The sequence below is a fragment of the Phaethon lepturus genome, unplaced genomic scaffold, assembly GCF_000687285.1.
Source record: "Phaethon lepturus isolate BGI_N335 unplaced genomic scaffold, ASM68728v1 scaffold8698, whole genome shotgun sequence".
NCBI lineage: Eukaryota > Metazoa > Chordata > Aves > Phaethontiformes > Phaethontidae > Phaethon > Phaethon lepturus.
In genome coordinates, this window is record NW_010558264.1 from 54,751 (window position 1) to 81,533 (window position 26,783).

The window sequence follows — 26,783 nt, forward strand, 5'->3', positions numbered from 1 at the left end:
TATATATCCTGCTGCGGGGATTTTTCACCACGCTTTCGCTCAACAATGGTATTTACTTTATTGATTTTTTTTTTTCCCTTTTAATACTCTTAATACAGTGGTGGCTCCAGAAAATGATGTGTGCTGTGGGTACAGATGCTTTTGTCAAGACATCAAAGAAGCAGTTCCAACACACATCTATATTAGACCAATTTTGTTTCCAAAACAAAGAAACAGGATGTTCACATGAGCCAAATTTGATGCTGAATGATTTGTACAACGGAACTAAACTCAGCGGAGCACAAGTCATGCCAGATTTAATATAGACTTTTCATGTTACTTTTGGATAATGGAAGCATTCATTTTTGTGTAATACTTGGGATATTATTTCTTTCTGGGAAATCTTTCACATTAACTGCTGTGATTACAGACATCAGAAACTGTTTGATAATAGGGGATGCAGTAGGCTAAAACCAAGAGGAAAAAAAAAAATCAGTGTTCACAGGATAAAAACACAATAGCTAAGATTTATATAATTACAAAGCCTAAAAAGTTAAATTTCTAAGTCACTAGTTTGATCACAAAGTAAAAAGTTTCATTTTACATAATTTAAGAATACTACGCAGCTCCCACTAATTTCAGTTACCACTGACTTGCCTTGACTGTAAATATGACAACTATTTATGCAGCTGAACTTAGTAATTACTCTACCATGTAAAACTCTTCAGTTGGTGAAATAATACCTACATTTGCCTTGTGAAGAGAAATTGAAAAACAAATCTCTGTTCACAGCATGCTTTCACCACGTGGTTGCGATTTGTTTGATCTTGGAATTAGCTCTTTTGAATTCCATTGCAACAGGTTTAGAAATACCGATCATGCTGGAGATTAAAACAAAAACATAGTAATATGAACATAAAACAGGGCATGGCGGATTTTGGCTTTATCACCAGATTCAACAAAAGATAACTGGTAATTGGGGTTTTTTTGTGTTGTTTGTTTAGTCACTCAGGCTGGCTTTCAACTCAGAAATGGGGGGTGCAGAAAAGCTTGGGAATGATGATTAACTGTTAATTAACTCGGAACCTTAATTTTTGGTGTCTTTTAAGTACTGGTTGGCAAGGAATGAAATTTAGAGTTCTCAAGCTCTCGTTCGGTTGCAGATGTCACCTGAACGAGAAGGAGCAGGGCTGGGAGCTGTCAGCACCCACCCGGCCCCTCCGGCCGAGGAGCCCGGCTGGACCCAGCAGCCGTGGCCGCTTTTCCAAGAAGCAGTAACCTGCTGCCTAGCAACAACCCAAAACTCATGCTTGTTGTAGATTCCATTTCTTGTGCAAAACTGAAAGCTCAGATCCCAAATTATTGCATGCAGCAGCATCAGATGGATAAGAAAATGCATTTTCCTTTACTTGCTGCAAGATTTCCTTGCTCTACAGTGTTGCATTCATAAAATATACACACAGTCCCCAACATATTTTGATGTCAGACGAATCCAGAAAATTTTTCAATATGTGAACAGTTATTTTCACAACAGTTATCCCCTAGGAGCTACTTCTACAAATAAAGTAATTTACATACCTATACATTTTAATGATGAGTTCACCAAGACTGATTTAAAGCCAAACACAAAGGGTCACGTCCACTCCGGCGTAAGTATGCTGGGTAACATGGCACAACTATGCTTGCAGGAAAGTTGTCCCTGTGTTTTAGAAGTCCTGATTTTTCCTAATTATTATTTACTCCAAATGAAACAAAGAAAAAACCAACAATAAAAAGTCCTCCCACAACCCTTTTGCACTGAGGTCTCCACTTGGATCAAATTTTTAGCCCCATTTCCAGAAGGAGTTTGATTTATGCCCTGTCCTTCTGTCTGTCCAACCAAACTTTTGAGTTTGTGGGCTATTTCAGCCAACACGGCAGCAGGGTCGATAGCTGATGTCTGACAAGCTTACTGCAAAAATCAATGGCTTTGTAGAACCGAGAGGCTGCCACGGGGGGAAGTTCACCGGTCTCCCCGTTTGATCCGCAGACACGCTTACCAGCCAGGCAGGCCCTCCGTAGTGCCGCACCACTCGTGGTGGGTGCTGCTCCTTGTCCTGGGAGCAGTGAGGAGGCACGGGGGGGGCAGATGGAATAGGGGATGGGTGAGGAGATGCGGGGAGAAGGGAGCGGCACCAACTTGAGTCTTGGGGTACCAACTCATGGGCTTGATCGCTTTCTTGTTAGTCTGTACTTTCAATGTCGCCTTTTTGTTTTCATTCTCTAAAAAAATATGGAAATCTCATGCTAAGATTATGGAAATTGAGAGTCTTAAAGAAAAGTTAAGTGCTGGAGGCTGATCTAATGAAGGCGTAACTGCTTGACCCCAGTGTTGCTGTACGTTAGATATAATCATGTACAGCATGTGTTCACGTTTGAAGTCACATAGTGGATCATTACCAGAGTAGTCTCTTTCCTAAACGTGCCTACTATGACAGACACAGCATTGGATACCCAAATTTTACTACAGAGAATACCTGGAATAACGTTGTGTGAAGTCGTAACTGAACAACTTAGGTTGGTATAACAAAATGCTGAAGTAAGTAACTATTGAAGGCAAAATTAAGCCGTTATCGATGATTACCACCGCCACTTTGTTTGTCCTACAGTTGTTCTGTTCAGTGACAAACTCTGATCCAGAGCCAAGGCATAAGCCATTAAATAATTCATCCAGCACAGCTCCCTCCAGTCAAATGCTGGCTCCTCTCAATTTTGATCTTTCTACCTCATGCTCTGGGACGAGAACTGATCCCAAAGGTCTCTTCAGGTCCACCAGTTACAGGAGACAGACTTTACTGAATGTGCTTTCAAAAACCTCTTTGGTCATTATCAATATTCTCTCTAACATTAAGTACCATTAAATCTTCCAGCTAGAAGCTGCAGAATGACCTATAGGACATCACCAAGCATTTTCAGGCTTAACAAGGAGTATGCTAAGAGCTCACAATGCCATACCGGAGGCACCAGGTGGGACGTGACCAGGTGGTGATATGTCTGAAACCAAGAGCAACGAATTTTGCCCTGGGAGTGGGGGAGATTCATCCTTGTGCAGAGAGCCAGTGCAAGCCTGGATGCTTTGGCAAAGGAAAAGTTTGGGTGGAATTTTCTTTTAGGAAAGTTGTAGCTGGAGATTTAGTTTAGACATAAAACTCTACAGCCCAACTACACAGCTATGGTCCTGGTGCAAACCATATTTTGGGGCCTCTGCTCTCCATTTTGGGCTGGCTTACAGCTGAACTCTCTCATGATGCAACATGACTCTCCCCCTTCACCCTCTCTAACCAAAGCAAAAGCACCCAAGAAAAATGCCTTGAAACAGTGGGCAATTTATGGAATAGGTTATCATTCTTAACCCGACCTCCTTGCAATGGACTTGCACATACACTGTGCCACTGGATCACAGAATCATTAAGGTTGGAAAAGACCTTTAAGATCAAGTCCAACTGTCAACCCAACACCACCATGCCCACTAAACCATGTCCTGAATTGCCATGTCCACATGTTTTTTGAACACCTCCAGTGATGGTGACTCCACCACCTCCCTGGGCAGCCTGTGACAATGCTTGACCACTCTCTCAGTAAAGAATTTTTTCCTAATATCCCACCTAAACCTCCCCTGGCGCAACTTAAGGCCATTTCCTCTCATTTTACCGCTGGTTACTTGGGAGAAGAGACCAACCCCTACCTCACCAGTTGCTGCCAGTCACATTAACCGACTTAATATGTGTATCAGCAAAACACAATGACTGGTTCTACCTGGCTTCTGAATTCTTGTGAAAATACAGCTCCCACCCTTCTTTCCCCCATGCCCATACTCCTGGGGTAACCTCGGGTAACTAATGCGTTACTGTGTGTACACCCTTGTCTGTCGCTCTGCTGCTGGGCCCACAGTTTCCCATTTTAGGATGGTGTCCTGGCTAAATTCCCAGCCACAAAACCACAGCTGGTAGCTGTGAGAGGCCACTGAAGTACTTCGTTTCCACCAACTATGCTTCCAGAAATAACAATTTCACTTCTCGTAGTAGTCTGTACCCTCCCTCCCCCTTTCTCACAGCACAACTACATCCTCTTTTTATTCTAATTTTCTTGGGCCAATAGGCTCAGGTAGATGTCTTTGTTGGATCACTTGAAATTACTTCAGTTAACATTCAATTTTTTTTAGGGCACGGTGGCATTTTGGCTGTTCTTCTGCTGTTTCTTTTTTGGTTTGTAATGGACATTTTTTATATCCATTCAAAAAAGTTATCATCTTGGTGACTTCTGTGTCCAAAGGCAAAACGGATAAGAGCTTGGTCTTTGCTGGAGCAGGTATAAATGCGTGCTGAGAGCACGCCAACAGCTGCCCCACCATGAGGAAGCAAACAGAGTCACAAGCCAGTACCGTTTTATTTTAAACCATGGATATCTGTTCTCCTCTTGGAGCTTAGAGATCCTGTATTTTGTTTCCCATGACACATACATGTAATTTGGTTGGTGAGAATGATAAACAGAGGTGTATACACAGGTATTGATTCTATAGGGTACTGCATTATTCAAGAGAGTTGAAAATAAAAGGCTAATTTTTACAACAGAAGTATTTACTGTAAATTAAAATCCTACCAACTGAAGCCAACTTTAGAGGATTAGCAGAAGAGTCATGTGTTGCTTTAATCACTCCAAAAGCTAAGCTCAAATAATGGTAAGAAAGAAAAACCAAATTCAGGGCTACTCTTTCGTACATTCCTTGATACATCCTATTAATCTCAATCCTATAACACATACTGATGTTCCACACAGACACACACTGCAGGGATACCTGCAACAGTAGACACAACAGCATGCTTACACTCATTTTACACTCATCTAGCTTTATGGTTTTGGCCCCCTTAAACAGATCAAAAGGCTTTCAGGATATTGCCTTTAAAAAAAAAAAGACACTCATAAGTAAGTATACTATTTGAATGCTTAATGGGATAAAAGTCATCGTCATGTAAACAAAGCAACAAAAATTTCAGCAAGTCATTCATGGTATTTTAAATAAAAGGGCAAAAATGCTTTTCATACCCTAGACTGAAAACGTTATTTTTGGAAGATCAGTCTACTCTATGTCATATTGATTTAGGACTGTCTTATTACTCTAAATGTGTTACTGCATTAGTTAGAATAATACTGGGATTAACACCTTGGCCAGAACGTTAATGCTGATAGCAATATAAATGCATACTTATACACTTCATTCGACATTTAAGGAAAGTTTATTAATCCACAATTAGGCGGTGGGTTGTGGCCTTTTTCTTTGTTTATTTAATGTAAATAAAGTACTGAAACTGAGCACAAAATGTTTCTGTACCTTGGGTATAAGTTCGTGTTTCTGGCTGTGGTAGCCATAGTGACAGCAAGGAGGATTTTCAAGGTTGGGGATTTGGGGCTGTGGGGTGGTTTTTTTATTTGTTTTTTGTCATCATCCCCCACCCCCGACAGCACTGCCAACTTAGTTCCCCGTTGCTTTTAAAACGTAATAGCTAAATCAATAAGGTGCTATTGACTTCCCTGAAACTAGCCAAGGGAACGTTCCACCATTTCCAAAATTTATTCATCCAAAACCCCCGCTTTTGTAGCAAAGATTCCAGTTAGCAGTTACTTATTGGCAGAGCTGGCTTAGGATCTGGAATATACTGAACCAAAATTATTATAGCTTCACGCTCGGTTCCTGGAATAAACTCCTCCTTTGTGGAACCAACCCCAAGGTTAGCTGCATCGGGCTGGGTCAAAAGCGGTGGAGAAAGAAGCAGGGAAGAAAGCCTGTATGGGATGAAGTAATGCTGCAATAAAATACGGTATTTCCCTGAACGAGGGCTTTCCAATACCTTCACCTACAGCAAGTTTTGATAACAACCACCGCTTTGTATGAAGAAATAAAGAGCTTTATGTTACTGACCTCTATCACATACGGCCATGAAATCAGAGTGCAGTTGTAGTTATTTGCTGCTTTTTAGATATTCATTGCTCTTCCCGGGTGCTTACGAGGGCTGACTGAAGGCAGCTCATACTGGACTAGGCTTCCAACACCTTCATGCATTATAGACTTCCAAATATCATTTTTCCCTCTCAGAAGGTGAAAGTGTTGACTCATTTCTTTTAAAGATCTGATGGAGGTTATCGCTCATAAAAAGAAAAAGCCAGCGGTTCAAGGCAAGGCGAAGAAACCCAGCCAGCAAGCTGCAGCCCCGGAGAGCAGCGCCCGACTCTGCCCGGGACTCGGGCTCCCGGCTCCCGGCTTTGCTCTGCTCACCCTTTCCTGGCTCGAAGCAGCCGGGCACTAGCAGCTTATCCGAGATCATAACGTGGATTAACAAGGGCTCATCGGACGGAACCGTCTGCCAGAAATAATTATGGTTGAAAATGCAAGAGCCTGGCAGGGAGGGATTGCCATTTGTGAAGCCAGTCCGCTTAATGGAGAAATAACCCGCATATCGCAGCGGAGGATAATTTGGCAGTTACAGTTTCAGTGGCGCAGAGACATAAAATACAGTCTCATCAATGTGTAAGATTAGAAGTAATTAGCCCCTATATGGTAAAGTCATCAGTTAGAAACTAGACTCCATCTGGGGACTTTTTGTAATGATGCCTCAGGGACAAGTAAGAAGGGACCTTGGCCTTACGTGATTTGGAAGGGACTGAGACCTAATTAAATCTGCAAAGATGCAGTAACCACAGTAAAAGGGATTTTTAAATATGAAAAATATTCCCTTTCTCTAAACAAACTAGGTATATTACACTCTGGAACTGTAAGAGAATTAATCAAAAGACACTGAGCAAACAGCTGCTGTGCAGCTGCCAAAAAGATGATGATACAGGATTATACAGAATTGAAGAACATTTCATAAGAATTGAAGAATATTTAATAGTTCTTTTTTTAAGGATAAGGTTTTATTTAATTGTGGTGAAAACCAAACACACAACACCCATCATAAATCCAAGAGAGTATTTTTCTAAATTTGTTTCTCCAAATGTGATAATAAACATTGATTACCTTAAATAAATAAAAGCTAATTCTCTTGCAGAAAATAATATACAATTTACTTTTACACTCATTACAAAAAACAGACTTGCAGCTTTTCAAAGAGGGATACATAGAGCTATTATATTTTTGCTACTGAGTTCCATAAAATACTTGGCATTTTCCATTTTCTTAAAATGCCTTGACACTTTGTACTGGAGAAATGAAAAATTTTAAGTTAGCCTCTCAGCAATGATTGCCTCATTTACATGATCTATCTTCTCAAAAAAAAAAAAAAAATCACTGTATGGTATTAAAATTTTTCTACCATAACTCAATAGTCTGTGTTTTGTCAATGCAGAGCTGGATCATTAAAGCCTGGAAGCTAAATGGGAAAGTATTTTAAGGTCATGAACTAAGACTGGAGCAACAGAGATATGCTGATCTCAATGAGAAAACAGTAACAAGATGACATATGTAAGTTTACACGTTTCATCATCCTGCTTAAAAAAAGACTAATTAAAACAGCATCAAACTCATATGTAGGCAGGTCAATGCTGAAAAAAGTTACCATCTAGGCAAAAACCTCAGGTTTTCTTTTTTATTACATTTGTGAAAAAGTCTTAGGAGCAATTTGATCCTTGCACATATGATGGTGGTGTGCCTATATTTTTAATTTATTTATTTTACTAAAAGAAAAAAAAGCATCTTCAGCCACTCCTGAGTCAGAGAATAATAGAATGATTTAAGTTGAGAAAGACCTTTAAGATCATCGACTCCAACCATTAATGCAGCACTGCCAAGTCCACCGCTAAACCATGTCCCTTAGCACCACGTCTACACGTCTTTTAAATACCTCCGGGGATGGTGACCCCACCACTTCCCTGGGCAGCCTGTTCCAATGCTTGACAACCCTTCTGGTGAAAAAATTTCTCCTAATATCCAATCTAAACCTCCCCTGGTGCAACTTGAGGCCATTTCCTCTCGTCCTGTTGCTTGTTAGTTGGGAGAAGAGACCAACCCCCACCTCACCACAACCCCCTCTCAGGCAGTTGTAGAGAGCGATGAGGGCTCCCCTCAGCCTCCTCTTCTCCAGACTGAACACCCCCAGTTCCCTCAGCCGCTCCTCATCAGAATTGTCAATTCAGTGTTTTAATCTACCATAAAACGTCTGTGAAATTATACAGTGTTTGGAATTGCCTGTAGAAGTGTGAACTCAATAATCCTTATTTCAGCCAGACTTTATGAAAGGATATCAAAGCAAGCCTCCAGCCATAAATACATTATCCCATACAACACATCCACAGTCAACTGCACAACTGAAACCATGTTACTAGCATGATGACCAAGACCATTCACTTAACAAAAAGAGGCCCATACAAACCACTGACAATAAAGAAGTCACCACAGCGTCTCGCTGGGGATGTATAGAACTATAACAACTCAAACGCTGCCATGCTGATCTGTGAAAGTAAACAAGCCATCATAAACATTTTGAAATGGATTAGTGTTTTCCTTTATCTACAGCGCACATATATGAACCGGTTTCTCCATGGCACAGTAGGGTCTACACTATTTAGTCTGATCCACGTGTCATTTCTGTGGATACCCATCATTTCTGTGGATACCCATCTGTGCACAATGCAGTTCCACCAGCAGCTATATTGAAGAAGCTCAGTGGGTTCTTTCTTTACAAGAAAAGAAAATGTAACTACTTATTCTGTTTTTAGTAGAAGAGCATGATGAGCTTGACGGCTCGTCAATCACGATGAGAAAAATCAACAACAATCTAAATACTCAAGTATTTCAAGCCTCTAAGTGACCTTTCAAGAGGATTTCCATTCGAAAACACAGTATGAGGAAAAGCTATGGATTTTGGAATTCATCTTATATCCAAAGCCTTTGCTAAATGTCTCTTAGAGATTGCTAGAAATGTAAAATAAACAGTATTGGGATCAAAGCTAGGAAAAAATGAATTAAGAAAAAGGTGGGCTGGTGTCCAGCCGGTGATCTGGGTCAAGCAACATATATAACTATTTGTCTTTGATTACGCGTGTTGGAAATACCACTCAGCTTTCAGAAGGAAAGTGATCTCTCCTCAGAGAGGTAGTTAGAGAAACTGGGAAAGTGGGAAGTGGACACAAGGGGAAAAAAAAAAAAGTAAAACCCCTCACAGAAAAAAAATAGTCCCATCCCTACAGAGCAGTCCCTGTGCAGGAAAATGCCATGGAGAGAAGGAAAGAGGAGAGCTTTACTGGGGAAACCCTGGGGTCTAAGGAGGAGCCTGCAAAGAAAGCCTGGCTCCATCTACACCAGAATAGAACGGCACAGTTAATGCTTTTAAGGCTGAGAGAGTGTTCTTGGTTGGTTTTTTTCTCTTTTTTTTTTTTTCCAACTAAAAGCTGAAGAAAAGTTGGTTATAAAAGCCTCTGTATCTTTGTACAGAGTGCAGATGGAGAGTCTTACGTAAAAAAAAAAAAAAAATTGCAAGGAACGGTCAAGACAAGTAAGACTGTATTTATACATGGAGCATAAAAATAGCAACCGAAGCAATATTAACCATGTGAGTTCGAAAAAGCATACATAGTGTAGAAGCGCTGACTAATCCAGAATGCCTGCTTGTTTTTAAAAAGGGATATTGATATCACAGGCATCTCAGAAATATGATGGGATTAAGATAAATCAGTGGACACTATAAAAAAAAAATCAAAAAGACTGGTATAAATTATATAGAAATGACAGAAGACCAGTCTGACAAAGGAGCAGAGCCAAGAACCAAGGAAAATATACGGTGAACTAGGTGAATACACAAAATACACACAGCAGTACCTCAAAATCTCCTTAAACTCAATTTTCATCCTTAAACAGCAGAGGTATACCAGGAACCGATATTTTCCCAGAATGGCCCAGAAAAGAGGACCATTACTGCAAAATACTGACACTAAACGAGCTGGGGCTTGTCAGCAAAAGTCAAAAAAGAAGCAATATGGCAGAGATCTACAAATATCGCAAACAGCTTTCATAGGATGCATAGGAAGAGCTATGGTGAGATGTAAAACTACCGGGTAGATATTGGAAGGTATCTACCAAATCTACCAAATATACCAAATCTACCAATCCAAGGTATTGCACGTTGGAAGGTATTTTCTCTGCACAACGCATAATTAAATTGTGAACCTGAATGACCGCAATCACGATAAAGATGTAACCGGATCCTGGCTCTGACCCAGTGTTACCATTATGCTCCTGTCACAGGGCCTCTATAAAAGACACTGTGGGCATCCTTTAGAAATATTTAGGAAAATAAGACCTTAAGAAATAATGCAAAGGCGGTTTGGCGGTGTATTTTTGTTGTTCTTTTGGGGGGTTGGGGTGGGATTTTGTTTGTTGGGGGTTTTTTTGGTTGGTTGTTTTTTTTATAGACCAGATTTTTTTGCTGCTATTCAAAGCCACAATGATGGTGAACTCCTATACACAGCTAAATGGTGTCCTGTAAGTATTCATGACCGTGAGCAATGCAGCGTTTCACTGCGAGATGACACATCTAGGAGGTTAACCCACCTTTCACGTAAAGACAATCCACGAGAAAATTCTACCCTTTCCGAGGAGTAAATTGTTCAAATAACTCCCTTATGCAATTATTTTAGTATTTATAAATTGCAAAAGCCACAACAAAAGGGGTTCATAGCTGCTGTTCGCTTTGATGTATCTTTACAGAGGCATTCAATAAATTAACAAAACAGAAACAAGTTTAGAGGTTCCACTTAAAACTTATTTGTCCCAAAACAACATGTGTTGGGCTCAAGAAGAAATCTCTGTTCTAAAATAAAAGCTAAACTGTTTATTGAAAAACAAAGCAGCACATTCAAGGCTTTTGCCCACCCCTTATTATGGGAGGATACTCTAGAGGACAAGGTCATAGGTTTCATAGTCTGTATTGCTGTTAGGAAGCAATGACAGATTTATTGAAAAGATTTGTCAGCAACAGCAGTGAGGTCACCATGCCCCAATACACAGAAAATGTTCATCTACCTGTAACCCTATTGCAGCTGCAGGTTAAACACTTCCTTACCCAACCCTTTGGCTTGAGAAAACATGTATTTACCTTATAAAGCTGCAATTCTGCCTCAACATTCAGCTAATTGGAGGTTTACTGTCATCAATTTAGATAATATACATTCATCTTACAAAAATACCTTCTAGCAGCTTCTTTAATTTAACCTTTCTTTTAGCCTTCTTTTTTTGCTGTCACACAACTAGCAATTCAGTGCTCACAAATGACCTCCCATGCCACAATCATGCCATAACAATCAACGGTAGAAAATTCATAAAACAGATTAAATTCTACAGCATTCACTTTGATGAATTAGTAGAATTTGTTCCCTTTAGCTGCTCAGAGTTAATCTTTGATTTTTAGCTGACTGCACTGCATTGGAAAGAGTAAGCTAGGGACACGTCGTATTTTTGTTACTTACATGGCGGTAATGAAAATAAAGCCACAGCATCCATTGCAGTAAAGTTGACAAAGAGTTTTGCTGTTTGTCTCTGTTATCTCACTACTTAAAGCAATATATGAGGAGGAACTTCCCATGACAATGTGTTTCCGTATAAAATTTGAGATTATTACGTTATACTATAACCATCATATTTTCCTACCTGGTGTCACACCGTGCCAGAATGAGGCAGAGCTGGGAAAAAGATCATTTTCCCACAAAGCTTTAAAGGTGGCAAATGATCCCAAAGTAAAAAATTAACTCCATCACTGCAAATCACAGAACATGTTTTGTTCAATGTAGAATTATTATTTACCATTTAAATTAAGGATTGCAAGGGAAATGCATTCTGAGCTTTTTCCATTTACCTCATACTCACAATTTGGCTAATGAACCAAGAAACCAATTAGTGAAACATCTCAATTTATAGCGGGTTGAGGTAATCTTTAGCCAGGGCACAGTTAAAGCTCCTGCACTGTGAAAAGAAGACTTTTCATCTTCAGAAACAGCACTGTGGAGTTAATGAGCCCTCTTAATACAAAGCATCAGTGATGGCACTATTTGCCCAAAGACAGAGATTTCGCCTCTCCCCAGCAGCACCTACCAAGAAGCGGCAGAATCCGGGTGAAATCTCTACGCAAATACAGCCTTTTCTTTCTGTTGACATTTTGTGGATCTTGGAGCATTTTGGCACACGTATGGGCAGTCCGTGGTGGTGCACAGCAGGGGTTAGATGTCCGTGCAGAGTGATGGGTTTTGCAGACACTTCATTTTCATGTAGCAGCTGTCCTCTTGCAGGCACAGGGCCCTCTTACCACCATTCCTCTGTTTTCCACCCGAGGCATTGTGCCGAAGACTTTCTCCCAATTTGCAGCCCCACTCCCTGGGTACAGCTGCTCTGCCTGAGCTGAGCCTGTGCTTTGTGCATGGCCGAGGAGAGAGGCTACGATAAAGGCCACTTTCCGGCTTCAGCACTGAGCCAGGGGTGTCCCCTGAGCTGCCCTGGTCCCATGGCCCAATGGAAAAAGTCTCACACTTTAGAGACAAGAAAATCAAGAGGTTTGAGATTCAAAGAGGGGAGGCAGAGGGGACGGTGCTCAAACCCGCTGATGGGCTAATGGGGAGGGCATATCTCAACTCCCACCTTCTTCCCAGATGCTGGGATCCACAGCTCAACCCACTCCTTCCTGCCAGGTGTTTCAGCCAGTTTCTCTAGTTATAAGTAAATGGCTCATTAAAGGGCTAAAGAAGCAGGAGATGGACTCTAGACCCGAGATTCAGAAGTGTATTTTCCCAGTTCCCAGAGCAAACCTCTTAGCCAGACGGGAGGGTCGGCCAGGCAAAACGATAGAGGGTTCACAGGTTAAATGAAAGCACGTAAAGGAAGAGTGGAGGCAATCCAGTGCCAAGAGGAATTCTTTGCTCCAGTGACTGCTCATGTGTTTTGCACTACAAAAAATACTTTAATAGTACGGTAAAAACGAAGAACCAAGAACTGCACCCCAGACATTCCCTCCCGCTGCTGTAAAACCAACGTAGGCTGCACTAAGCTCCGTAACACAGAATACAGCCCTGCTTGCTAAATCACATTTCTTCCGTGGGGTTTCCATCCTACTACCACCTGTTTCTTAACATTGTGTTATCACCCTTGGTTAAACTGATTAAAGATATATATTCTGTACCAGAGAGGCATGTGTGTACAAGTGTAAGACATGCATCAATAGCTTCTTCCTCTATCAAACCATATCAAATCCTTACATGCCTATGTAGGACCCCAAAATCTTTCCCCATCTCCCAACCTTCCTAGCACTTCTCACATCCCTCAATCCCACCCTTGATATCCAGAAGTCAAATCCAACCCCACCTCTTCCCCACCCGTGTCTCAGATGGGCAGCTCATCTGAGCTGGAAGAGGGGTAGAGTCACAGGGGTACGGCAAGGACCTCCACAAGATACGGATATTTTGAGGTACTGCTTGTATGGAGGCATTTATCTCCTGCAGCTCGGTTAAGTACTGGTACGGAGGCGTTGGCTGGGTTGTTCCCAAATGTTCTAGCAGCACTAGGGCATGCACTTCACAGTTTGGGAATCCCCGGTTTAGATGAATTTCATTTCAACAGGAGAGCACCTCCAGGAACGATCCTCCGCTCATACCTCTTCTTGCGATCAGCCTGTGCAAGCCCCGCTGAAAAAGGAGAGAAGCAAGAGAAAGAGAAGGAAAGCACTTGCTCTGGAAGTGGAGCCTGCCTGACACATGCACATTTAATGAGACTCAGAATCGGACACGATTCAGAAGCGGTATATAGGCAGACTCAGATCGCTACAAACATGAAGTGCAAGAAATAATTTGAACTACTCAAACATTATTGAGCTGCAATCAACTAATCACCTAGGAAAAAGACCAAGAGTCACAAACAGCTTAATGTAAACCTCTTTTCAGCATGCAAGAATAGGCAAAAAGGAAAACAAGTGTTAGGCTGCATAAGGAACAGGATGCATAATGGAAAACACAGCACTAAACATAATCTAGTGGTATGCTAAAGAACCGTGTCTGCTACAGATTCTCATCTGTAAAATTTTAAGGGAACCTAAGTTGTTTAGGTATATCTGTTATTTTTAGCCTTTATGTACTAGGTGCTCTTATAGTGTAGAATAGAATTTCGTTATAGAATTTGGGAATGGGCAATAAATATGGTAAACTTTGTGTTTTTTTTTAAATTCAGTGCATCAAGAACCACAACTTTGCTGAAAAAATATTTAATTCAAACTCAACCAAGAGTTCCTCTGAGGCGAGGGCTCAATTTGATGCTAGGTGGTAGAAGTCAGCCACTTCCTTTTTCCTTAGAATAAATAAAGTCAAGTTCATTCTCCTTTTCCTTTATTACAGCAACGGTAATATTATGAGAAGCATGAGACTTGGTAATTGAGTCAGGAGTAGAAGTGGAAGTCTCCTGTGACAGCCTGTAATTGTCAGAGCTCCAGTTAAATTCAGCAGACAGGGATTCAAGTAATATTTTGAATGCCTGGATAGTGCCCAGACAGTACCTGCATCAAACCTGGCCTCCGGACCTCTAGAGATTTGCTTCTCACTGCATTTTGGTCCTTTCATTTTAATACAGCAAATATTAACCAGAAAACTGTATGGGTAATTCTCTACTTCATGCTAAAAATATTTCATGTATAAGTGCATAAAAAATTCCATCCCCTAGCAACTGTGAGATTCCTGCTTGAAACAGTGACGGGAAAGATGGAGCTCTGGGAATGTTAGAGTCAAGCAAGGATTCTGTGGGTGTGAAATTGTTGGCAATTATGTCTGATCGCTGGCTGCACATGTTTTTGGTGAATGTGTTCAAATTTACTGTAGAAATTGGCCTGAAGTATTACTGAATTCTGAGAACCCTGATTAAAATAAACTATGTTCAAGATACATGTACTGCAGAGACTCTCGAGCCCAGGGAGAGCTCTGCACGAGCGGGAAGCGTCAGACACCAGAACAACAACAAATTGAAGAAATGAATCGTCTCAGGAAATATTATTGCTGGTTTCTGAAAACAAGCTAAAACACAGTTGCTACCTGAGGAGCACAAAGGGGAAGAGAAACAACATTAAAAGTAATAAAGTAGAATTCAGACGTCAGTAAAGGCAGAGCAGCTCGCTGAAGATCCAGACAGTAAATGAGCAGAGATGATTAAGACTACGTTATTACACAGTAACCTGCCGTGACCATCTATCAGCTGGAAGGCTCGCAAAGGCAGTCCCAGCACATGAGAAAATGCCCATTGCTCACTCTTCCCTTAGCTGCTTCTTACAGACCCCCAACAGGACTCCATTTACCCACCTGTAAAATGGGGAGAGGAGCACAGGTTCCCTTGCTGTACACTGAGCTCTGCCTCAGGTTTCTTCCCCCCGGCTCCTCCTGACCTCTTTGCTCCCCGCGCTGGATATGCCCCTGGAAGGAGCCACCAAAACAGCTCTTTAACTCTGCACAAGCTTATCAACCCCACCATTCAGCCCTCTTTCCTTGGACGCTTCCCGCAAGCACTCCCTGTGCAGTCCCATTTGAGGGAGAGGTTTGCAGGTAACGACGCGATTTCGGAGCCGCCGGCTCGCCCCAGCCCCTCACCCCAGGAGCTGTGCTCCTGCCCCGTTGCAGCCCTTGCACCCTTCGCCAGCCTCGCGGGGCCAAAGCAGCAGGGGCTGTGCAAGAGGGGGTCCTTCTCACAGCCCCCCGATGAGCCCTGAGCAAGAAAAGAGCCCCTGGTTTTGTGGAAAGGTAAAATGGGCTCAGAGTTTTTATGGTCTCAGAAAACATAAACTGGGCTCAGAGACCCATTTACAAGCCCCTTTGTCTGGCCACCTGCAAGCGAAAAGGGACGTGCAGTGGGTCTTGGCTCGCGCTCTCACATCCTCCTCCCACCTACCACAGCCAAGTCAGCCCACGCTTCCCACGGGACAGAAGTACCTGCAGGCGACTGCTAACGGCGGACGGCTCTGTGCGCTGCCGAGGGAGGCTTTGGCCTTGGGCAGCGTGCAAGGTGCCATCAACCACACAAGACGAGTCGAGCGACTAACACGGACTGGTGGCCAACAGGCTTGGTCTCCGGCCTCCACGGAGGATGCGGGAAGGAGATCAAACCTTAATTAATCATCTCCTGTTGCCGCTGGGAATGTGCGTATCAAGGAGACGACACAAGCGTGGTTGTGTTAGGGATGACTCCCTGGGCCACGGCTGAATTTTGCACTAGGCAAGGCTTCATCCCTTTGGCTGAGGAACAGAAGATCTTTCTCCCAAACCTAGAAGTACTTATCCTTTGAGCACAGAAACGTCTTACTCGTATAACCTCTAGATTAATCTGCTGTTCTAAAATGTTTGTAGGTGATATCATGACAGTTTCCTTTTAAAGAGATTTTTGTACAGCTAAATTGCTGGTTTGTGTTCTGACGTCTCACCTACCAGGTTCCGCAGCTTTTGGAATTCGGGATTAATGTACTACATTTCGGTTTCTCAGACTGTACTATCTCCTTTTTTTAGTCATCCTGCTATAAGGCATTTCTCCAAGAAGGTGATTTTCCCTCCTGCTCACCATATCTTTGGCAGAAGATATGCATTTTAGGTAGCTAATTAAATATAGTCCTATCGCACATCAAATACCAGTAATAATATAAGGCAGTAACTTTACATCTACTGTGAGAACAAATTACATTACACATTTTACCTGTAATATATTACTGTGATAACCATTTGAAGCAGCTGTGCTTTTAAATCTTTGCTCGGCAGAGTGACCAGCAACCACCAGGGTCACAGAATCATCAAGGTTGGAAAAAACCTTCAAGATCATCAAGTCCAACCATCAACCCAACACCACCAAGCCCACTAAACCATATCCTGAAGTGCCACGTCCACACGTTTTTTGAACACCTCCAGTGATGGTCTGGCAAGCAGTTCTGGGGAAAGAGGATGCTGCCATGACGAAGGCAAGGATCTTCCTCCACGCACCTTCCCAAAGGTGATGCAAAGCCCTGACTGCCTATGGAGGATCCCGCGGCACCACAGCCCCAGCAGCTTTCTGCTCCTCCTCTGGCTCTCCAGAGTACTATCAACTCTCTTTTTCTGCATTCTACATTAACTGGTATAATATAATGAAAAACTTGTCCACTCACACATGCCTCCTATGTCTATGTTTTGGGCAGGGCATGCTTATGCGTACATCAGAGACTACTATTTTTTCTCCATTTTGGTTTCCTTAATATGAACAATTCAACTTCTTTGCTAACTGAACACCAGCATACCCCAGCATTTCAAGATCCAATCTCACCTAAATCAGCTTATGTTTTTATATAGGCTTTTTTTTCCTCCTCCCAAAGGATTCCAGTGTCTTTCACAAGCTGCAATCACAGAGTGATTAAAACTAAGCCTTTTCTGGAGCAATCAGTAGAAGGCATATTGATAATTTGCCTTACTACCCATTTCAGTGGAGCAGAAGAGGGAAATCTTAGCTAAGCACAACAACTAAATGTCAAATGATAGAGGAAATATGTGGCATGCTCAGAATGCAGTAAATGTAGCCACTGTTTCTCGTAAAGCACGGAGAAATAACAATATTTTTTGTGAACAAAGTTTACATTGTTCCAAAAGGTGTGCTGTCTTGGAGCATGCTAAATCTAATACCTTGTTCATCAAGTTATGATCTCCACCAGATGCATAATACCTACAGTTCTTGATGACCCACTCATCTTCTACCACCAATGTCCCTAAGTCAGCAAAAATGGGCAGGAAAAGCAGCAAAAAAAAAAAATTAAGTATCTATAAGCAGAGATGGGCTTCTAGAAATTGTCAGTACCCATGGCCAGGTTCACTTGGGCACTGGAGGATGCAAGCACAGGGCTCCCATTCATCTCCAATATTTTTAGCCAAAGATTAAAGAACAGTAAAACAAACTAAGCTGTAAGAGAAAATACACATTAGCATTTAGATTAGCAGTTATTATCTCTATTTCCCATCACCAGACAACAGTGAATACATGATGATGGTTTAAGATTTTTTTTCAAAAAGGTTAAGGGCTCCCTGAATTCAAAGGGTTGAGAAAAACTGACTTGTAAGATAAATGGCACTGGCCCTGACATGTGCTGCATATCCTCAATATATCTGGACTCTAGTTGGAATTAAAATTCATATTGCAGTAGCAATTAAAAGACAGAACTAGGTCATGAGCTGTTGTTCGAGGCACTATGCAGGCAAAGAAAGAAAAAAGCCAACAACCTGAAGAAAGCAGCATTTGCCCTAAAAAATTCAGCATTGAAAAATTCAGAAATATGGGATAACAAAAAGAGGAGGATACAACAGGAAAATAAGGGTTTGGGTGTTTTAGCAATGCCATGCTACGCGCTCACCTTTTCACCAAGCAAAGGCTGTTACCCCCAGGCAGTCCTCGGCTTGCATTATGCCAACTTAATTTTAAGCAGAGGACAGGGAACGACTGAACTGGCGATGCTCAGCACCGAACGCTCGCTGGTGTGCTTGGCCCAGCACCGTGCGCAGGGGCTGGTGCTGCATGTGCGATGCGTTTCTTCACACGTACATACAGCATTGTTTGCAAGAGTCATTTCTGTGGCTGGAAGATTTTTATAAAAGAAACCATAGCAACCCTCCTAAATCTACTGGAGCAGCAGTTAACAATTTGCTATGTCCATTCTGGTACGCAGATTTTTCTTTTCTCCCTTTAAGTTCTGTATCTCCCTCCAACTATTTTATTCTCTGTGGAAAGGATTATATAAGAGTTATATCCACAATGCACTCTATGGTATATCATACCCAGTGTGACAATGCGCATTGTATTATCCACAGCCAACTCAGGATGAGGGAAGTGAGAATGAAATCCCATTACTTCAATTCCTTTTTTAAAATTGCGCTGAGAAATTTGGTGCTGTTATCTGCAGGTTAGCATGGAGCCTCACTGCAGGCTGCTTTTCTGGTTTTGCAATACTGCACAATATCATTAATGAAGGTGAGCACCTGCCTTCAATTTAACTGGGGGTGCCTTATTCACTCAGTCACATGAGCAAAAAAATGGTTCAACAAAATTTTAGCAAAGTGAGAGCCAACCACACAGTTGTTGATTAAATGTTGCTTTCAGTATCATTTAGCCTAAAAAGTGATCTGTTAACAAAAACTGACTACACAGGAAAAAGTATCAGAGAATCACAGAATCATTAAGGTTGGAAAAGACCTTCAAGATCACCAAGTCCAACCACCAACCCAACACCACCATGCCCACTAAACCATGTCCTGAATTACCACGTCCACACGTTTCTTGAACACTTCCAGAGATGGTGACTCCACCACCTCCCTGGGCAGCCTGTGCCAATGCTTGACCACTCTCTCAGTAAAGACATTTTTCCTAATATCCAATATAACCCGCCCCCGGTGCAACTTGAGGCCATTTCCTCTCGTCCTATCACTGGTTACTTGGGAGAAGAGACCAACACCCACCTCACCACAACACCCTTTCAGGTAGTTGTAGAGAGCGATGAGGGCTCCCCTCAGCCTCCTCTTCTCCAGGCTGAACAACCCCAGTTCCCTCAGCCGCTCCTCATCAGACTTGTGCTGCAGACCCCTCCCCAGCTCCGTTGCCTTTCTCTGGACATGCTTGAGGAGTGCTCTCCTTCTGTAAGACTGCAGGGGAACTCTGCATGTTAAAGCCTGATGTTATTGGAAAAGAAAAAAAAAATTTAAATACACTTCCAAAATAGCCCTTGCTATGCCCGAGAGCTATGGGTGGGATTGATTTACATGTACAATCATCTGACAGCTGTGAATGTATTTGTTTCATCTACGTGGCCGAAATGCCGGATGTGAGGAGAGCTGCATCAGCACCGTGCTGGTGACACAGGGAGGAGAGCAGGCTCCTTCTCAGCGTCCAAAAAGCAGCAGCTGGTGGTTTCAGAAGAGACAATAAGCAGAAGAGCTGCAGAGAGTACTCATCCATGAGCGGCCATGGGCCCTGCCCTGCCCTCGCTTCCCCATGGGGATTTCCAAGCCAAGTCACACAAGCTATCTCCCCAACCTGCCCGGCTGTTGTGTAGTTGACCTCCCAACTTTATGTCACATGTATGCAGCTCTAAGAGACACTAAAGTCTAGATCAATAGAATTATAAAAATACTTGCAATCAATGAAATTCAAACAGATAGATTTGAAACACAATCCCAGAGGTGGTCCACGCTACCCATGAGGACTGCAGTTAGCATTACCTTCTGCTCAGTCTTCTGATGTTAAAAACACTTCCTCTTTTCCATATGTTTATCCTGGGTTATACTACAGGTATGAGGGAAATCATATCTATATTCTCTTGACTCAGTTCTTTCCCTTCCAAAAGACAGCCAAAATAACTGGCAATAGCTAATTTCATCACTGTTTATTATATGTTTGTTCTGCACCATTACGTCTTCTGTCCCTTATAAAGCCTGCACTGATGGTCTTTAATCATCTAGTTGATCTAGTTGAAGATGTCCCTGCTCATTGCAAGGGCGTTGGACTAGATGACCTTTAAAGGTCCCTTCCAACCCAAAGATTCTATGGTCAGGAAAGGTTCACATAAAGGCAACAAAGGCATATTTTTAGGTGTTTGTGATACATCCCCATGCAGGACCCTAATTATTAATGGTAACACACCATCAACAAGTCAGGATACAACACCTGGCGAGAGGCTGTGTATGCTTTGCAGGGAGTCGAGGAAAGATTACACATGTTGAAAATAGACAGTGGTTGTTGCCATACGCCCGGCAGTAGTTCACGCTGAATTTTCCCTGTTGCTCCTGGTGGACTGTCAGCTGTCAGACAGTGCCACAGGACAGGGTCACAATAGTAATTCTGTGGCAAGAAAAAAGCTCTCAGAAACGTGTTGCCAGAAAATGAAAATGTTTTGCTGAAAGCAGCAAAAATGACAAAGTGGTTGCTACAGGAAGAACACCACAGTATTATTTGGATTAATTCACGCAGATTGCTTGATTTTGACAGCAACTGAAAAGATTCACCCACAACTAAAGCGACTATCTTGCCAGTAATAGATTAATGCTTATCAACTCAGGAAACAATTAAAGACTTGGTTGAACAATAACATATTTCTCTCTGGGGCCTCTGATGCCTCAAACCATGGAAATATCAGAGGGTTTCCAACAGTTCATTACTGTAACGGTTTAGAGGGAGACTCCAGTGTCTAATAATATTCCTAATGTAGCTTCTCTGAACATAAGCAAATTATACTAAAAAACAAACAAACAAAAAAATCAAATGGTTTAACCTTTGAAACCATACCACCATTTACTGCTCATAATGCTAGAGATCATTTTGAATGACACCACTGTCAACTAATGAATGAAAATGAACACACTCTTCCAGCTAATTGCACTCACAGCACAATACAGCAAAGCATAGACAAGTCAGTTCTTGAAGGCTGTGAAATAAAAAGTTTTCAATCAGTGTTTTTTACTCATCTAATATAGTTAATTCAGATCTGGAGGAGGTGCTTTGTTTGTCAGCCATGGCTACAGGACAAGATTGTGGCATGGACCCTCAATATACTTTACAGCTTAGATTTCTTCAAATGCAGGTTATAAAAACAGTTTCCCTCTGCCTGTTAGTAATTACTGTCAACCATTAGGTGACAGTTCAGTAGTTGCCATTTGAATATACTAAGGCTGACATTCAGGTTCAGAACCTCCCTTTCTGTACCTCTGAATGATCTCATCATCTGCAGTTCAACCAGAAAAGAGTCTGGTTGAACTCCAGATTGAACTCCAGAAACTCTCCTCTTGCCCCTACCTGCTCTTCTGCTCAAGCAATCACATCTTCCTTGGACATCACTAGGTGCACACACAAAAAACCGCAGGAGCTCTGCTAATTCCTGAACCGCACCGGGAGGAAGAAATGCTCTTTCCCAAAGAACTATGCAACTCATAACTTGAGGATGCATCTTTCATGCATGAGTTTTACAAGCCATGGGAAGTGTGACTGATGTGTTACACCATCACACACAACCTTAATTAATGCATGTTGCACATCACTGATTGTCATCTGAAACAGGTTTGGGCCTGGGACCACACGCACAGGTTTGAGTGTGACTGTCCTTTGCCCACCTCTCCCTCTCTGGAAAGACACAGAGACGGAAGTGTCACATGAAACAAGAGCAATGTTGTATGAAGGAAGAACACTCTTGAAACATGCCCTGGGGAGATATCAGCTTGGGGTGGACCTCAAATAGGGCAAGGACTGCTGCTCCTCCAGGCCTGGCTGCTCTCAGACACAGAACAGGATTTACAGCAAAGGAACAGAAGGCGAACAAGTAAAAACCTGTAAGAAGTTCATACGCATTGCTGTTTTATCTCTGCTGTTGTCATACTTAATATGTACAGTCATACCAATTCAACTTTTCTGCTTAGAAGCCACTAGGCATATATATAAGCATATAATTAAGGTAGTTAGGTTGGTTTAGTCTTTTGTTAAGGTTAAAGACCAAACTGAGTCATCCACAATGTCTTATGGTTCTCTGGAGTCTGTTCCCTGGTCACACATGTGGCACTGCTGTCCCCAAGGTCCTACATGCAATAAATGTGGCAAGTCCCACCATGAGGACACGCTGGACAACTGGACACATCTCCTGCTCCAGACTCTGCTCCCCAGCCAGCGACCACATTGTGCTACGTTAGCTGAAGTTTGCTAGGTGGGTCTGCCCTAGGGCCCAGGAAAGTAAGCGGCTGACGTTCACAGCCGGCGCGCGGCTTCCCCAGGACCACGCTCCCAAGCCCTCGCTCCGTCTGCATGCCGGTTTTTCCAGTCTTTCTACTTTCTCTGCCACAGGCTCCCAGACAGCTGCAAAACAGCAGCTAGAAAACTTCCTCTACCCATACTTTGAAACTTGGTCTCAGAACTGCTGAGATATTTGATTGTTTCAAATATCTTAGCTCAGCGTAACTACCATTTACACAGGCTTTGCAATGGGCAGCCTAAGTAGGGAACCTCAGCACAATTCCACCTCGATGCAGCAAAGTCCATCAACCGTGGCAATGCTCACAGCCTGGCAGAACAGCCACAATGCTCTGCCTTTGTGTCACCAACCCCAAAGAGCGGCAACACACATCTTGCACAAAGGAGTAAATGCTACCAAACCACAAAGAACCGGCTCTTCGCATCGCTTGCAGCATGCACGCCCATAGCTTTGCTCTCACAGAGCTTCTAGCCCAGGGAAATAGCGGAGACTACGCGTCCCCTTGTCTTGGGTGGGAAGCAAGGAGACACAGGCATCCTCTAATGAAGAAAGACACAAGAATGACGTATCAGCGGTTACAGAAAACACCTCTTACTCTATGTAGTTTGCACGAACGAATTAAAAAAACCAGGCTGCTCCAAATCGCCACACACATGATTTTTGATACAAAATGAGCTGAACCATTCTAGAGCACTTTTCTTGGCCAAATTTTAAAGACTTTTAAATAAATTTGCTTGAACAGCCATCTCCAAAACTCACAAAAGATAGTTAAAATTAAAACAGGCACCTGACCTCCACCCGTTGCCAGCAGGAGATCCTTAAACAAAAAGAGCTACATGTGACTTTTTTTTTTTTTTAATAATTCAACAAAGGAGAACGGATGTAGAAAAAAGTACCCTCAAAACTGTGGTTATAAAGTTCAAGTTAATGTGTAACCGATGCTTGTGGTGTTCTCCAAGAATTAGGAATTGACCCTATGGGCAGGGGTCAGAAAGGGACTTACCTGGAGAGGCTTAATGCTCCTGCTGGCAGCCTGCATGGAGTAAGCGAGGAGAAATGCTGCTGCCCAGGGCCACTCCAGACCCTCCCCGGGCAGCAGCTGCCTCCAGCCCCTTGGCAGTGGTCATTTTATTGCCTCCAGCACCCTACTGCCCAGAACAGCCACGTAGCCTCAGCTTTGAACTGTTTCTCTATGGTATCTCTCTGCAAATAGATGCTAATGGTATAGCATACCTCATCTGCAAATACAAAGCATCAACTCTTTGCCATGTATTGAAGCTGATTAAAGAATAATCAGTTCATTTCTGATATCTCAATGCAACCAACAAAAAGCCAACAGGTGCTTAATACCAACTTCACCTGGCTTTGGAAGTTTTGTGTACCATCTGGAACCGTCATCCGTTGCATTATTGCTTCATTTCTATTTTGGCCCCTTCAGGGTGCACACAAGAGAATATATCCACGGAGGAAGCATCTTAACACAGCAATGGCTGCAATGGTTGTAGGGCAACGTTCATATCCGCACTACCAGTGCTGGCATCCAGCACAAACACAGGTTGCTGGCTTGCAGAGCATCAGGAGCAGTTCATGACTATTTATACTTCTCAACCCCATTGTACTAAAAGCTTTTAAGTAATTAGTTTTCCCTCATTAACAGATGCACTGCCTGGGGAAGGGCACACAGGTGTTCCCAAGCACCATCCTGGATTACAGGGCAGCACTATATAGTCTTGGAGTGGAAAGCTCAGAAGTGTCAAGCTGGGCTGATGAGGAGGGCAACACAACCACAACGGTTGTACAAAGGCGCTACTCCCAAGGCAGTAGCACTGCAGGTGTCATTTTGGCAAGATCAGAGACCGTAACAGCAATAAAAATATTTACCACAAAGCCCATGTTATTTAAATCAGAAAGATGAACCATATTTATCAATATCACTTTTATGGACACCCAAATGTACTTTACGAGACATCAGGTGTCACAGTAATTTTTTACTTCAGTTGCATCCTAACTGAAAAGAGGCAAAGTTTCTATACCTCAGGTAGCAAAAAGTAATCTACAAATACAGTCAACAGGGTGAGTAGTGCTATTCGACTGCAAGGAAATCTCTAATAAAATATGTAGGGTTTGTACCTTCTTACTGACACATCACATACATTATTCCATTTTTATCTTTTATGCTTTTAGAAGCAAACTAGACATTTAGTGAACTCTAATTTAATATTATCACTAATGCATTCAAACACATCACTAAAAACTGGGTTGCTAAGATTACATTATAGAAAAAACAGGTAAAACAGACACTTATCTCCTTGAAAAATATGGACCTTATGCTACAGCACCTACTGATGTGAGTCAATTGAAACCAACAGGATTACTTATGTGAGTTAGGGTTGCCCCCGTGATTAAGGGGTGCGGGATTACATCTGTTGTTTGCATATCTCCTGTTATTTACATATCCTTATTTTTCACCTCTTGTTTTTTTCTAAAACATAGGGCATTTAATTACTGTTAACACTAAATATCATTAGGCTGTACTTTTATCCCTTCAAAATTCGCCTCTCTTTCGGATGTCAAGTAGAATGCTTTTATGACCAAAATAAGGAAAATAAAGTAGAAGCAGCAGAATCTGGACTATATAATTAAAAACAAACAAATAAAGAGAGGGAGAACTTGTTATCCACAATCAAAACTTATTCATGACTCATTTCATGTTCACAATCCTCTCCATGGCCTCTGCTCTTGGGAGCTGATTATTTACACCAATTTTTTAACTGTGCCAGGTAGGGAGTTACCTGAGAGTTCTCAGGCAATGCTGATAGTATCTCTACTGGAAAATAACAAAAATCAGACAAACAACTGAAACAAATATTATAGGTAGGTATACTGATAATGAATAATAAAGCCAAAAATTCTGATGCTTTTCACCTTAAACATAAGTGGTAAGTCTAGCCTTAGTTCATCACTGCCTTATGCTTTACACACAAAACGCATCTCCTTCCTATCCTTAGAATAATTGCGTGAGTTACCAATGCTTTTGAACTATTTTATGATACAACAGAATAGTTAATGCAAGGTAAGAATGTTATGCAAACAGTTCCTGTTTCCAACCCAATCAGAAATGCATTTAGCTGAATAAAGAGCAACAACACAAGTCACACCTACAACAGGGAACGAGCATTTCTTGAGAAAAGTAACACATGTTCTTTCAGACTCTCCAGTTTGGCACTGAATTACATTAGTCTGAGTTTTGGTTGCAGGAAATCAAATTTGGATCATAAATACATTTTGGTTTAGTAGTGTGTTACAGGCATTTTTTTAAGCTTTAAATAACACAAGTTAATTTAAGAAGGCTCGATCATAGGTTTAGTGTCAGTTCTGTAGATGGTGTTTACATCTTTTCAAGAGTTAAAAATAAAGATCTTGCGTGCCTTAGTAGGCTTCTTAAGTCATTTTAAAAGCAAGAAGAACGCAGACTGTTTTTAGAAAGAATGGTGAGACACTGCACGTTAGCGTTATTGCAAACGGAAAAGAGCTTACAGCAGATTCAGAAAACAACAAAAGTCGCACAAACTTACCGAAACAACCTGTTTTCTTCCACGAGGAGCAGTTTACGGTCAAGTACATCCGAGTTACAAAAGACTGTGTTTCCCGGGTCCATTTTGCATAAGGCTTAACCCGAAAATCCAGCCGACTGTGTCGGGCAGAGCGGAGGCACGGGGGTTTTCCCTCTCCGGAAGGCATGTCGGCGCTCGCGGGGACGCGCGGTGGCCCGAGCGCGGCCGGGCCGGCTGGCACTTGTTGCAATGGTGACAGGAGAAGCCAGGACCTGCCCGCTCAGGCTGCAGGAGGATGAATAATTCATGCCCTCCACCGCCCGCATCGGCATGCCGCTCCGGCGCCTCCGGCGAAGCGATTCATTTCGTCCTTTGTCTTCAGGAAAAGCTGGCCGGATTAATGGGGGTTATCCGTGATGATCAAACCCGGGCCTGCTGATTTATTTAGTCTGATTGGTTAGAATTTGTGTCCCTAAAT

The 26,783-nt window shown here is 42.3% G+C and overlaps 1 protein-coding gene across 1 annotated transcript in view; it reads right to left on the reverse strand.

Annotated features, from left to right (window-relative positions):
• Positions 1-26,492, reverse strand: part of LOC104625388 (chromosome unknown open reading frame, human C10orf90) — a 68,896-nt gene extending 42,404 nt beyond the window's left edge. The window contains exon 1 of the mRNA XM_010293000.1: positions 26,327-26,492. Within this exon, the coding sequence (XP_010291302.1) occupies positions 26,327-26,492 (166 nt within the window). The remainder of the gene's footprint in view (positions 1-26,326) is intronic.
• Positions 26,493-26,783: the final 291 nt, after the last annotated feature.